Genomic DNA, 16,563 nt, shown 5'->3' on the forward strand with positions numbered 1-16,563 from the left:
TGGTTAAAATACAGATTAAATAATCATGCCATTTACACTCAGTTCAAATTGACTGTTTAATTCAAATAGAAGTTGTCCACATAGACATAAATGAATTAATAAAATAAATTAGATGTTATGTCTAATGTGATCAGCGTAATAGATGTATATCAAAGCTGAGGATACCAAATACAAAAACCATTCAATGACTAAATATCTGAGTGTATGAACACTTATGTCAGGACACACCTTGCTCGTTTTTTTTTTGGAGGCGAATTAGTAACAAGGAGAAAGATTCCAATCAAAATGTCATTTATTAAAAAACGATAATCAAAATTATTTACAGCAACAGGGGAGATAATCTTACAAAGGGTAACATTTAAATGCCCCTGACTTAACTTCCCTGATAAAAAGCCAGCCTACAAAAAAGGTGGCGTACAAAAAAGGCCAAAGCGAAATGCAGGTTTTACTTAAAGCTGAATGATCCCACGCCATCCAAGGTGTGTCTTGAGTTATGAAATATTATTTTAACTTTTTTAAAGATTCAGTCAATATAATTGACACAAATAACTCTAAAAGTACTTCAGATATACTATACCAAGTACTACACATATCACTATAAAAAGTATCTATTTGTTAATGAGCAGGCAAATCCTTGCCTCAACAGTCTGTATAACAGAATCACTTAGCTTAATAAGCCTTGAATGTATGTTTACATGAGGACAATGAACATTAATAGTAACACTTTTGAGCCGCCAGCCATTCAATGAGCTTTTAAATTTCAACACCATAAATTAGAAAATGTTAGCAAAACAAAAAACATCAGTAGTATCAGATTAGATATACATCCATGATATATAATATATCAATATATGAACATGATAAAATATTGATAACTCACAGGTCTTTTAATACATTGTTTCTTGTTTTGGCAAAATATAATGAATGTATAAAAATTTACGACATATACAAAGTCATGTAGAATTTTGAGCAGGCAAATCCTGACCTCAAAGTCAATACCAGTTCTAACAATGTTCATACCTTTAATGATTTAATCAAATAATGACTAATTATGAAAAACAATCAGACTGGTGACCAGGCACATCCTGACATCACCTTATAATTATGAGTTAGTGTTTTCCCACTGAACATCAACATATTACATGCAAATAGATTCAATTCTTATTTTTCTCTGCAGTGCATTTGAATTCCAACGACCCAGCTTTTGAACTAATTGCTCAGAATAGCCTAGGCTGGCAGCATTAGTTGCTGCACCTATACGAAAGCTATGTCCCTTGTATTGAGTAGGATTCAGACCTATAGAAGTAATTAACTTTTTCATCTGTTCAGTCACAAAGTGTGCAGATAAATATTGTCCATTGGTATGTTGAAATAAAGGTCCCCTATATGCTCAAAAGTGATCACAAAAGCATATAGTGTATTAACAGGACAGGCAATGCTGACAAGAAAATTGTTACTGGTTTATTAGTCTTGTTATTTAAAAAAAAATCTAAGTGTTAATTCAACACCCTTTAATATGCCTTTTTCCCAAGTAAACAAAATATCTTGACGTTGAAGTACTCTTCCTGTAGACTGTTTTGTTCTTACGACAAGCTCTCCTAGCCTAAAAAATCCATTATATGCTACCAAAAAGATAGTTTTTAATAGGGGCTGATGAACATGTAGTCTAACTACTGACGGCAAGTTTATGATCATCTTGTAGAGGATTTCTTTTGTGATTGGTAGTCTTGCGTCTGCAGATGGGGTTAGATTTTCACAACCTTTCAAAGCTTTGCGAATAATGAATAAAGCTGTAGGGTCCTGAATATTTAACATTTTACGTATATAACTTAATGCAGAAATATGTGATGCTATTGTAGCAGGTTTTAAACCTTTACTGAACAAATGGCCAATATAGTTAGCAACATGAGCTACCTGCAGTGGCAGAGAGATCTTTTAGTGACCAAGAAATTCAATTTACTTTTGCCATGTTTTTTGTATGAAGCTTTTGTAGTGTCAAGGCTGAGCATAATAAATGTTTGGCTTCATCAGTCAAATCTCCAACAAATGTTGGGGAACCAGTATTGGACTTTGTTCTAACCATGGTGCTGCTATCAGTGCTTTCTGAAATTGTAAACGGGAAAGGCTATCAGCTATAACATTAGTTTTACCAGGAATGTGGTTACCTTCAAATAGAATGTTGTATTTTAAGACAACAGCAACCAAACGACGCACAAGTTTCATTAAGATTTTGTCCTTGCATGTTTGTTTGTTGATGATCTGGACAACTGCCATGTTGTCAGACAAAAACAACACTTTAGTGTTTTGAATGTTTTCACCCCATATTTCAAGTGCAAGCACGATAGGAAACATTTCTTTTGTTGCTATTTGATGGTTTTCCAGATGACCTGGCCAAACCATTGCAAACCACTTATATCCCGTAACACCTGCAAAACCTAAGGAACCAGCTGCATCAGTATACAATGATAAACTATCAGAAGAAAGCCAATTATCAGCATAGAAAACTGATTTCCCATTAAAATGATCAATAAATGATTTCCAAATACCAATATCAGCTTTGGACTCCTTAGTGAGTCTAATGTAATGACAAGGATGAGAAACTCCTAAGGTAAGGTCAATAAGTCTTCTGAGGAATGCACGATCTGGACAAACCACTGTACACACAAAATTAAGGAGACCAATTAAGGATTGTAACTGCCTTATTGTCACTTTCTTTCTTCTTGAAAATTCATGCAATTTTGCTTGAATTTTTTCAATTTTATCTTGTGTTAGCCTACATTCCATTATATTAGAATCTACCTCTATACCATAAATGGTTATGACAGTTGTAGGCAAGACCGTTGTTTCCTTTTTAATGGGAATTCCAAGTCGATCACATAACAGAATGAAAGTTTGTAAATCATGGTTGCATTTTTGTGACTGAGAGGGACCAACAAATAAAAAATCATCCAAAATATGTGACATGCCACCTGCCTTATATTTTGACTGCATTATCCACTGTAATGCGATTCTTAAAGTCTCAAAAGTTTTCGGGGCACTACTTGCACCCATTGGAAGACATTTATCATAATAGAAAAACCCATTCCAGCTAAAACCTAAAAGATTGTAGTCAGATTTCTGTATTGGAATAATGCGAAATGCATTTTCAACATCGCCATTCTACAGGACTGACCATATGATTTGACCAACTGAACAACATTATCAATAGTATCATATGAAACAGCAGATTATTCCATAGGAATACCTAAATTAATTGAATCATCTTTTGGAAATGACAAATCATAAATTAACCGAAATTTTCCATCTGACTTTGGAACCAAACCTAGTGGTGAATAAACAAACAAGGGAAATGGAGGTTCTTTAAAAGGCCCAGCAATGCGACCACTTAGACTTTCTTTTGCCAATTTAAGATACACTGCATCTTGATTTTCTGTAGCTGATTTATGGTTTTTGCATGTTTTGATTCTTGGTGTACCTTGAAAATTAAGTGAAAACCAAAATTTGAAACCTTGAACTAACATATTACTTAAATCGATATGATAACCCTGCAATTCCTCCTCCAGCAACTTAGCGTTTACTGGCGTTGGTATTTTGTTTTTGATTTGAAATTTGTTTGTTCTGTTGTGCATTTTGCTGTGGTTTGTATTCAGTGCATTGAAATCTTGTGGGTGAACCTTTACAGTAGTGGCAGACATGCTTGTATGAGCATGTTTTGTTGCAAATTTGTCCTCTGTTAAATAAGATGCATGTTTTGACATTGTTTGGATGTTTTACTGTAGTATTGTGTATTGCCTTGGTTTTGAAAAGTTTTGTTTTGTCTTGCTGGTTGGGCACGAAAATTCTTGTTTTGGATATTACCAGTATTGGCTGATTTAGTGTATAATTCATCAATTAGTTTTCCCCAAAGTAGCATTAATAGTTTCTCTTAACCTTCTAAATTTCTCGTCATATATCCTCCAAGGCTCATCTCCATATAAGTCATACATTTCTCTTATATTATGACCATATTTAAGTAAATGTCTTGCTTCCTCTGGGCATTTCTCAATGTAAATATCTGAAAATACAAGAAATGCAGATATCCACTGCTCAATGGACAGTGGAGGTTTGTTTGACCTTGACGTATTATATAAGGAAAATTACCTGTTACTTACAAAAAGACTAAATGGGTCTTCTACATAAGAAGATGTTAGACTATTCATATCGATGAATTCTGCAGACCATATTTTCTCTTTAATTTTTTGAGAAATAGTGGCTCCCAATTTTGATGCCATCAGAAACTTGAATTCTAAGTAAATTTTCACTTGACATATTGTTGTTGACAGGCGGCTCACCTGAAAAAAGTGTTTCAACCACAGTTTGAATGTTAAATTCTTTGAAAGTACTGCATGATGGGTTATGATCTGTTGAATCTTCAGGTGCCACTGTGCATGGAGGATTCCCCTGTATCTGTGATGCTCTAGATCTCACCTCAGATGCTGCTAATGAAGGAATCGGAGTAGGAACGGTGTTTAAAGCAGGATCTATATTCTGTGACAGTGAAGATGTTGGTATTATACGTGTATGATCTGTACGTACCAGTATCTGCATGTATATCAGCCTGAATGATTGTACTGTTATTAGATGGCGGAATATTTATATTCCCGGACTATAGCCGTATGATTTCAGCTGCCAATTTAGTATAGTCTATATTGGTTTTTTGCTTTTTGTTAGTTGAATGGTCGCTTTGCCCAGACTTTCCTCGTTTCGGAGGCATCTCCTGGCAGTTTGTGGAATTGAATTAGGACTTCAGATAATGAAACAGAATACGTTTGTTAATATATTTGTTTGTGTAAAATATACACAAACACAAATGAATGCCAATGGCCTATAAACAACTGTTGAAGTGTGGTTTGGTGTACACAATGTGCATATGCATGATATTTATAGGTATAATGTACCAAATGTTGCTTACTTTGTAAGCTGAAAATGCGACTGTCTGTGCAGTTTTAGTTTGACCTACAATGTGGTAGAATAGCAGAGTATACACAATGTGCAATTGAGAGGTACAATGTACCAAATAATATAAGCTCCAAATTGCGTAGGCACCTCAATCATGTCAATAGAATTTACAATAAGTAAATTCTATATGTAATTAAGCCTATGTAATGTTAAGGCAGTTATTTATACTGATAAGTACAATGTACTAACCTCTAGCATTGAGTATTATATAACAGATTAATTTACCTAAATGTACAATATAATACAGTGTCACTGGTTGGATGTATGAAGTACAGCAGAACAAACACTTTTAAAGTATTTGCGCATTCCAAAATGGTTAAGGTGCACTCCATCAAAACATAAACAATCTAAATTGTCCCAAAATCCATGGTGGAGCCATAAAGAAATTGTATTTTCATCATGCTCTTTGATTTTTTCTTGTAAAAGTGTGTTGATTTGAAAAATGTTATCATTATATCCTGCATATGTTACAGATTCACTCCTGTATAACAACTGTCCAATAACGACATAGTTTACATTTAAACCATAGTGTAAGTACAAAGCGAATGCAAAAATGTCTTGAGCAATTTGGTATGCATTAGTTCTCCAATTAGCTGCATCATTTCAACTATTTGTAACGAATTCTCGCTGAATAAATAATAATCCTTAGTACAAATGTATTTACTGTTTGTTGTGAATCAATTGTCACCAGAGTGTATATATATAAATCAAAAATTGTCCAGAGAAAATTTGCGATCTTTCTTGTCGCAGATAAATTTTACGTCAGAATATATCTGTTATCTGATTGGTTGGTTAAACTACAGATTAAATAATTATGCCATTTACACTCAGTTCAAATTGACTGTTTAATTCAAATAGAAGTTGTCCACATAGACATAAATGAATTTATAAAATAAATTAGATTTTCTCAAATACATGTTGTATATAAAATGAATATATTTAAAATCATTTTCTTTTAAACAAATACATGCTCTACATAGATTATATATATCTAAAAATGAAATACTATAGAACAGATAAAGGTCTACATAAAATGAATATGTCTAAAAATCATATTATATTGAACAAGTAAATGGTTTACATATAAAATCTATTTACACATTTAAAAAAAATCATATTGTATTGACAATTAACATGGTCTAAATAAAATGAATTATCTAAAAATCATACTATATTGAACATAAAAACCTGGTCTACACGAAATATATATCTCTAAAAAGTATATTATATTGACGAAATCCATGGTCTATAAGTAATATATTTTGACCAAATACATAGTCTATGAGTAATATCTATTGACTAAATACATGTCCTATAAATTACATCTATTGAAGAATTATCTGCTTCAACTGATAATGACTAAAAACATGGTCTTTATACATTGTAATGTATAACTAAATATCAAATTTTATTGACCAAATATATGATCTATAAGTAACATATATATTGACCAAATACATGTTCTGTTACCAACATATATTTACCACATACATGGTTTATATACGTAACAATTAATGAACAAATATTAGGTCTGTTACCAACATCTATTGACCAAAACATGGTTTTACACTAGTAATTTTTGGGGCCCTTTATAGCTTACTGTTCTGTGTGGGCCGAGGCTCCGTGTGGAAGACCGTACTTTGACCTATAATGGTTTACTTTTATAAATTTTGACTTGAATGGAGGGTTGTCTCATTGGCACTCATACCACATCTTCTTATATCTATCTATAAGTAACATCTATTGACCAAATACATGGTCTGTTACCAACATGTAATATCCAAATACATGGTACAACTAATATTACCAACATTTATTGAACAAATACATAGTGTATATAAAATGTATATTTCTAGCTAAAAATCATGTTCTTTGGAATAGTACATTTGTACATGGTTTACATAAAATGTATATACATGTATCTAAAAATCATATTCTAATGAAAAAATACATCATCTACATAAAATGTATAATTTAAATATCATATTCTATTGAACAAATAAACGGTCTATATAAAATGAATTTATCTAAAAATCTAAATTCTACTAAAAACAATAAACGGTCAACATAAAATGTTCATATCTAACAATCAATTCATATTCTTTCGAATAAGTTCATGTTCTCCATAAAATGTACACTTCAAAAAACTATATTTTCTTGAACAAATACATGGTCTTCATAAAATACATGGTATACAAGTAATATCTTTTGACCAAATACATGGTTTATAAGTAATATCAATTGAACAATTATATAGTCTATTGCCATTAGCTATTGACCAAGAAAATGGTCTATATACTAAATTTCGAATTCTATTTACTAAATACATGGTATTTAATTAACATATTATATATTGACCACATACATGTACATGGTCTTAATACCATGTTTATTTAAACATCAAATTTTATTACCCAATTACATGTTCAATTTGTAATTTATTCTTGAATCAAAATGGTTTATTTTATATGTAAATTCCATTTAACAAAAACATGTATACATGTGTGTCTTTCTATGTTGTAATGTTACACTACTATTTCAGGTTAGGGAGAAGGTTGGGGCCTGTTAAAACGTTAAAACTCGCTGCGTATGTTTGCACCTGTCCTAAGTCAGGGACCTGTTGTTCGGTTGTGTTGTTTGTTAATGTGGTTAATAAGTGTTTCTCGTTTCTCATTTTTTATATAGATTAGTCCGTTTGTGTTCCTGTATGAACTGTTTTACACTGATCATTTTAGTGCCCTTTATAGCTTGCTGTTTGGTGTGAGCCAAGGCTCCATGTTGAATGCCGTACTTTGACCGATAATTGTTTACTTTTTACACATTATAACTTGGATGGTGAGTTGTCTCATTGGCACTCATACAACATCTTCTCTTTTATATATACTTAAAATAAATAAACACGTGTACAATAGACACAAGTGCAAGTGACATATTCCTCAGCTACATGTACTTGGTCACAAAAATAGAGACACCTGCTATATTTACATGTATGTACAAGTATGATTTGTGCCGAATACAAGGTTTGACTCTGCATACACGGCTGATCAGTATTTTAAATAAGCATAAGAACTAAACATGTGATATATACCAAAAACCTCGTCTTAATATATCTGTAAGTGCATTTTAAATTGCCCGACAGAAAGAATCCTGTCACTGATATGTATGAATCCTAGACTTTATAGACATTGCTGAAATTTTCTCAAGTTCCACACTCACATAGACACAGAGATTGACGCATTGTAAGAGAGACAGAAGAAAGTTGATATATATTAAATATATGAACAATATATTTGTTAATTTTCCTTTTTTGGACGGTGATATTCCTTTGGCACCATCTTACGGTGCTTATATATATCACAGCTCGTTCGCTATGCCCGTGTCTGTTGTGACATTTTGGATTTCATTGAACGTAATTTATGTATTACTGGTAAATTATTAAGTCAGAGATTTTGTAACCACAAATTACTTAAAATCTTTACCTAATTCTTCCATAGATATAAAGATTTGGTTTTGAAGTTTGGTTGTACCTGTAGAAAACTTATTTCAAACGGGATAACACATCCTCATTTTACGGAGATGTTGTTTACCGAGCCCGGAAATTTAAAACGATCCGGGTAAACTTATCGACCCTTTAAATAAACGTATTCGAAAAGGTTACCAATTCAACACTGTAATTAGATCTTTAAATATTGTTTTTATTGGTATTAATGTTGATGTTGTTATCAGTAAATTTAAACCAAACTAAATATTATTTTTATACACATATGCACATTCATGGCTCTACAATCTGTCGATACCTGTATCTTGGCATTCCACAAGGTCATATTTTTCTCTGGCTGTTTATGACGTCTTTCACTAAATCCATTGGATGTTGGATGTGTTCTGATTGATATTTTAGTCTTAGATGCATGACTTTTTTTATTAGTTGTTATTGGCTTTAAACTAGCTTTCAGTAACTGCGAGTACTCTCTGTCTTTTTGTTTTGGGAAATATATGTACCCATCCACATCCACTCTGTGTTTTTGTAAGATGTATTTCTATTTGTATCCATCTGATGAGTTAAGCCTTTTTCAACTGATTTTTATAGTTTGTTCTTATGTTGTACTGTTACACTACTGTCCCAGGTTAGGGGAGGGTTAGTGCCTTCAAAATAGTTTAACCCCGCAACATTCTGGATGTGCCTGTCCAAGTCAGGAGCCTGTGACTTAGTGGTTGTCGTTTGTTGCTTTGTAACATATCTGTATTTCGTTCATTATTTTGTACATAAATAAGGCCGTTATGTTTCTCGTTTGATTTGTTTTACATTTGTCATTTCGGGGCCTTTTACAGCTGACTATGCGTTATGGGCTTTGCTCATTGTTGAAGTCCGTACGGTGACCTATAGTTGTTAACTTCTTTGTCATTTGGTCTCTTGTGGAGAGTTGTCTAATTTACAATCATACCACATCCTCTTTTTATATATATGAATTAACCGTGTTATACATGTAGGCCAAATACATGGTCTTTATTTTATATTTTTTAGTATTTATTTATAATGTAAACTGAAAAACGTTGTCTCTATTTTTGTGAACAAATACATGTAGCTGAGGAATATGTCACTTGCACTTGAGTCTATTGTACACGTGTTTATTTAATTTAAGTATATATAAATAAGAAGATGTGGTATAAGTGCCTATGAGACAACTCTCAATCCAAGTCACAATGTGTATAAAGTAAACAATTATAGGTTAAAGTACGGCCTTCAACACGGAGTTTTGGCTCACACCCAACAGCAAGCTATAAAGGGCCCCAAAATGACTAGTGTAAACAATTCAAGCAGGAAAACCAACATCTAATCTATATAAAAAAAAATGAGAAACGAGAAACACTTATGCACCACATCAACAAACGACAACCACCGATGAATAGGCTCCTGACTTAGGACAGGTGCATACAAACAGGCGCCAACCTTCAACCTAACCTGAAACAGTAGTGTAACATTACAATATAAAAAGACACACTATAAAATGTCAATTGAGATGACACAATATAAATACAATATTACAAATGTCAAACAATGTCAAAAAGACAACTATAACCTAGAAAAAAATGGCGTTAAATAAAATAACGTACACAGGTAAATTTAAATATAATATTTTTGTTGTTAGGAGTACGGAAATATTTTTTGCAAAATAAATAAATTTGTTGTTCACAGTACGAGTACAAAAGTGAAAATTTATCGTCATACTACATACTTATCAAAGGTGGTACATATAAAAAAAATAGTGAGACGAGATATAACACAAAATAAGTAAACATTGAATAACAAAATTGCATTACAAATTGTTTCAACAAGTCAATTAAAATTTACTAAAAGCTAGTTAAAAGCCAAAAACAATTAATAATAAAAATCCTGCATCAGAGACTAAAATCAATTAAAACACATCCCAGGGATTTAGGTTTTTAACGCCATGGACAGTCAAAGAAGACAGTAGTTGTCGTCTGTTTATGTAGTTCATACGTGTTTCTCGTTTCTCGTTTTTCTATAGATTAGACCGTTGGTTTTCCCGTTTGAATGGTTTTACACTAGTAATTTTTGGGGCCCTTTATAGCTTGCTGTTCGGTGTGAGCCAAGGCTCCGTGTTGAAGGCCGTACCTTGACCTATAATGGTTTACTTTTATAAATTGTAAATTGGATGGAGAGTTGTCTCATTGGCACTCATACCACATCTTCCTATATGTATGACTTGTGCACTGCCAAAATTAAAGTATCGACAGGCAGTAGGATAGTTAGAATTTAACCTTTTAGAAATATGCATGATATGCATGATAAAATATAAGACACAATTTGTAAACTGCATTATTACATGTATCATTTTCTGGTCATGCAAACGTTTGGAAAAATAACCTCAACTTGTAAATTAGTTGAAACAAAATGATTACTCTACATTTTAAAATCTATAACATACATTTACATGCACAATGTACAGTATGGCAAGGCGAAGATTTTTATAATACATCTGTATTTCTAATTCCAAATGCTGATAAGTGTATCTCTTCTGCAACAATGATTGGTAACGAGCTGTTCATAAGTCTTAAATATTTAAAAAAAATGTTTATCATCATCCTCTCTTCTGTAAACCCAATCCCAGACCCTGATACATGTCTTGGATAATTTTAATTTTAAAACACAAAATTACCATTATTTATTCAATATATCTTATTAAATGATAATACAATAATAGGTATTCGTTGGTAGAAGTAGAAGTTAGTAGAAGTACGAGTTGGTAAAAGTACGAGTTGGTTGAGTACGAGTTGACGACGGTACCAGTTGTCGGGTATCCATAGAAACAACAACATTTACAACATTATGATTCCTTTGAAAAACTCACATCAAATCAACACTATAGCATGATAATGTATCTGGTATTAAGCTTCCATCACACGGGTCTTTTCACCTAAGGTGCAGATCCAGGATTTTGAAAGTGGGGGTTCCACTGCCAAGCCACCGTTTGGATTGTTACTTGTACAAAAGTCTATTCATTTATCTATGTGTAGCTCAATCAGGGGGTTGGATTCCTTGTCTCCCTTAAACCGCCCTTGTCTCATATTTGAAAAATTATCACCGAAATCTAAAACTGTATAATATGGGTATTTAAATCTCGTGCTGCATTGTTTTGCAATTTGTCCACTGTGCCTCCACCCATGCCATTACAACTCACACTATATTGCGCTTAATTAATCCGAGTTGTAACATTTAGTCGTTTGTTGAAGCTTGAGTGATACGTGAAAATATAGCTGTGTACTAGTTTCGAAACCATAAGTACATGTCAACATGTAAAATGTCAATATGTAGAATGACGAGAACGAACAATCGCAACAACTTCCGTTGAAGCTTGTATAAATTCCGACATTCAACCGTTTCTGCGATGTTATGGATTATAGTTAAAACAAGAAAGTGTAGATAACAATAATCGTAAACACTTTTGTTGCGGAATACACTGCTACTTAATGTTCCTATAATGTTTGTGATATATTTTTTATGTTCGAAGACAATGTTTGTGTACATATATATCCTAGATGGTGAAAGAGCTCCTACTCATCATCAATATTTCATCAGTTCAAACGAACGAATGCAGGAATAAAAATAATCTAGCGCCTTCTTCAAATATATCCCATCATTTTAACTGTGTGAACGTCCAAATAACGAATAAAAATTTATAAAATCCCAAATAAAAATCTTGTTTACAAAATATCGATCTGTAGATCAGCAAGAATGTGTGATTAGATACATTGTATAGAAACTGAATAATGGTCGACCAGCCAAAAGATTGTAATGCAGGGGTTCACCAAAGGGGATAGGAACATTTGAATTTCCAAATTAATGGTTTCCTTCGTCTGCATAACAAAAGTTATTAAAATAACTTGCCCATAAAACAGGATCAACTACACATAACGCCAAACAATCCTATGTAAGTATGAGAGCTTTCTGTACTCCCAAAAATGGTATAAATCCCATAACTCCCGTAAAACAGTTCGGATCAAAATGACAGTATCATAAGGTCAACGACATAGGAAGGCAAACAATGGTGCCAAGTATGAGAGCTTTCTGTCAAATGGTTTTAGAGGAGTTGTGTTCACAAATTGACACTATTACAATCCTCCAAAAAGTCCAATAATTCTAGTAAAAATGGTTGGATTGAAATGGCAGTGCAATATGGTTAAATTCACACAATGGTTAACAATCCTACCAAGCATAAGCTTTCTGTCAAACTGAATCAGAGAAAATGCATTCACAAGGTTGCATTGTTACCAAAAAAAAATGGTCAAAGTCCCATTCCTCCCATCAAAATGATCACATCAAACTGACGATAAAGCATGGGAAAGATACTATGACGACAAATCAGCCGACTAAGTATGAAAGCCTAATGTCATATGGTTTTATGTGTTGATTTATTTTTTTGACGGGTGGATGGAGACCATCACTTTATACCAGGCTGCACGTTGGGCGGGGGATACAAATCAATATCCAAGTTATGTAAGCAAAGGTATGTAAACTAAGTATGTCTATGGTACATAAATTTAGTTCCGTAGTTAACATCGCATGCATTTTTTTATTGATACAGGTGAATGTCTGGATAATAGGCTTTCCGTGGTTAAGGAAAACAACATTCATGAAGAAAAACTACAGACCAGTGAGTTAACTGCCAATTATTAATTATATTTTAACCTATTTTGTGCTTTTAGACACGGCCATGATGTCACATATGGATAAGACGGTTCGCTTGTTTGGTACCGAAGGGAACCAGTCCCCTCGGGAGACTTCAATTACAATTAAGTAAAGTTCATCGAAACACTAGACATAAGTACTGTTTTAAATGGTCAAATAACAACAACCATAGGAACATAATATTACCAGATGTATGTCCTAGAGGATTCTTACCAGAACAGATCACTTACTAAACGTTCTCCTTTAGCAACACTAACAAAACACGGTTCTTTAAATAAGCTTCTGTTGTGGAAATTTTTTCAGATTTCATTATAATAAATGGGTTTTTTTTTGCAATGTACATATCTTTTTAAGAATTTTAAGATTATATATACATCACAAAAATACGCCACTGTTTGTGGTGTCCAGTACTGTCGATAATGGGAGATGTCCGTTGTTATTCTGCGGTTTGCATGTTGTAATGTACTATTATATTATTCATTTATGCTTTTCTCTGTGCTGAGTGTTCTTACGTTTGTTTGTACTGTATTCCTGTCACGTAATGTAGTCATTTTAGAGATATTTTTTAACATTGCCATATAGGCGGGAGGTTTGACGAGCCATCAAACCAGGTTCAACCCACCATTTTTTCTTAAAATGTCCGGTAACAAGTCAGGAATATGGCAGTTGTTATCAAATAGTTTGTTTCTATGTATATTGGCGTTTGTTTTTGTTGCAGTTTAGTGTTTCTGTTGTTCCGTTGTTTTCCTCTTATATTTGATGTGTTTCCCTCGGTTTTAGTTTGTAACCCGGATTGAACAGCGGTATACTACTGTTTCCTTTATTTAATATATTAATAAGATGTTTATATAAACCAGATGCAGGTTGTCGACATCAAACAGGTGGTAGTGAGATTCAACAAGAGAGGAATGGTAAGCAAAATAATGGACAAAAAGTTCATAAATATAACAAAATATATACGTGTGGTAGATTTGGTTCAACGTAGTCATAAATTCAAAAAGGACCCCGAAGATGAGCTAATGATACAAATTTTATTATACTAGTAAAGTTTCTCTTGAAAACACGGTTATTCAAAGCATTTTCCGTTACCCATAATTCTACATCTGAACTTTTACTGTTTCCGGATTTTTCCCTAATTAATATTCAAAAATTGTAAAATCGATTTTAAAACATTTACTTCTTAAATATGAAATGTCATGTAGATAAAAATTAATTGTGAAATGATACTTCATTCTTGGGAATAACAAACATTTAACAAATGCCTTTAATTTTATTTAGTTATGCTACAAAGTGTTTTTACTCTTGATTTAATTGTATTAGTGTTGATGAGACTTGTTTTTAAGGGGTTCTTGTTTTTCAATGGGATGGAGGTGGGGGTTGGTGTGTTGATCGAGTGTTACTGATGATTAATATACAAGAAGTGAATGTAAGGGATATACATCCATGAATCAGTATCATTCATTTGCATTTCTGTTGAATATAACATAGATAATTGCATTAAAAGATAGTCTCATATCTCTTTTAATGAGACGTCTAGTGCGGTTCGTTGTATTTATAAGTTCAATCCTTAGTTGTGTTTTTTTTGTTTGTATATGGTTGATATACAATCGACCTTATCATGGGTAATGTTTGGTAGATAGACCCATGTCAATTTTTCCCTTAAAAGGAACCTTACTTGGTTTTATTTTATGTTGATGCCAAAAACAATTTATACTGTATAAATAATTATCTACTACTTTCAAACTCTTCAAAATTCTTTCTATGTTCTAACATTTTTCGATATGAGACAAATGTATTTATAGAGAGAGACTATCATCACTATCAGTTTACGAGCTTTCAAATTTAGAACCAATTAAAATCAGAGGCCCCGAAAGCTATTTTAGTGTAATATGTTTTATGTAATCATTAAAAGAGAGGCGAATGATACCAAAAGGACATTCAAATTTATTAGTCGAAAATAACCTGCCAACGCCATGGCTAAAAAAGAAAAATGACCACCAGACAAACAATATAAACTGCGCATAAATGTTCTCTTATCAATCAGAGAAGCAAAGCCTCATTCGATTATACAATTAAAACATACAATTACTGAAATGCCTGTTTAATATTTACATGTATGTGTCATGCAGAGGATTGCCTTCCAAATAATTTGTTCGATCTATGCAAGTGATTTACCCTCTCTGATAGAAGTTAGCAAACATGATTATTTATTATGAAGCAAAAATCTTGAAATCTAATTGGTTAATTACCCGGGTTTGAAAAAACACCCCACTCCAGTTCACTCGGGAATAAAAAAAATATTTTGCCAATATTTAAAAAAGAAAGGGAAAAATAAACAAAACAAAACAAATAATGCCATTTACCAAACAATTTTGTCAAAATTAAAAAAAACAACATTTGTTTTGGCCAAAAGTAAAAATAAAGATAAAAGTTTTATAAATTAGAAAAAAAAGAAATTTCTCAACAAAATCCCCACCACCATCACCTTTAAAATTATACTCCTTCATATTTCACAAAATGTCTGGGAGAGAAAACGGGATGGAACCTGATCCCTATAACCAAAGATGACTTTATCAACTTCCAACCGAATTTCGATTTTAACCAAGTTAAGTCTCGTTTGGACTTTAACTATGTCATCCCGTTTTTGGGATCAGATGAGACTTTAAATAGTACAGGCCCTCAGTTTAATGTCAAAACGAGTAGAAGTAATATCCCTCATACTAACAAATGTTTAAACACAACTAAAGTTATATGTGCTAAGATTAGCTATCTGAAAACTTTGTTCATCAGACTCAATTGTCTTCTTGCAAAACTCAGAACAAGCTTAGCACTGGTTAGAAATAAAATACTTTATCAAATTATGTGTTTAGAAGACCTATACAAAGAGGTTGCTTTACACGAATTCCCTTTGTATAGCGTTTTTAATTATTTTTTCTCATTTAGTTCCTTTTAGGGACATTGATATTATAGTTATTTCAATTACAATAAGCGTCTTTTCGAAACATTATTGTAAACATAACATTTAGTGCGTACGTTAAATTAACATATTCCAGTTCATAAAATTCTTCCAGAGAACATCTTTAATACCAGATTTCAGAAAATGATTTGTTGAATCCTAATACATTTTCTCATTCTTTACTTCGTTGAACTTTTGTGTCTTAATAATCATTTAATCTTTGAATAATACTTTATATTAAACAGAGGCTGGTAGTCGAGATCAAGCAGGTTGTAGTGGGATTCAGCAAGAGAGCAGTGGTGGAGGTGCTCATGAAGAGATGAGTTGTAGAGTGGATCAATCAGAGGGGGTTGATGAGCCAAAGAAAGGAATAAAAGGTAGATAAATATAAAAAACAAAA

At 32.6% G+C, this 16,563-nt stretch overlaps 2 protein-coding genes across 3 annotated transcripts in view; both read left to right on the forward strand.

The window, feature by feature from the left end:
* Positions 1 to 16,563, forward strand: part of LOC127734325 (transient receptor potential cation channel subfamily M member-like 2) — a 571,123-nt gene that overhangs the window by 466,966 nt on the left and 87,594 nt on the right. The gene's annotated exons all lie outside the window — the stretch shown is intronic.
* Positions 1 to 16,563, forward strand: part of LOC127734332 (uncharacterized) — an 86,497-nt gene that overhangs the window by 67,294 nt on the left and 2,640 nt on the right. The window contains exons 12-14 of the mRNA XM_052244178.1: positions 13,104 to 13,172; positions 14,065 to 14,118; positions 16,409 to 16,540. Coding sequence (XP_052100138.1) covers positions 13,104 to 13,172; positions 14,065 to 14,118; positions 16,409 to 16,540 — 255 coding nt within the window. The remainder of the gene's footprint in view (positions 1 to 13,103; positions 13,173 to 14,064; positions 14,119 to 16,408; positions 16,541 to 16,563) is intronic.

The sequence above is a fragment of the Mytilus californianus genome, unplaced genomic scaffold (genome assembly GCF_021869535.1).
Source record: "Mytilus californianus isolate M0D057914Y unplaced genomic scaffold, xbMytCali1.0.p SCAF_3, whole genome shotgun sequence".
In the NCBI taxonomy this organism is placed as follows: domain Eukaryota; kingdom Metazoa; phylum Mollusca; class Bivalvia; order Mytilida; family Mytilidae; genus Mytilus; species Mytilus californianus.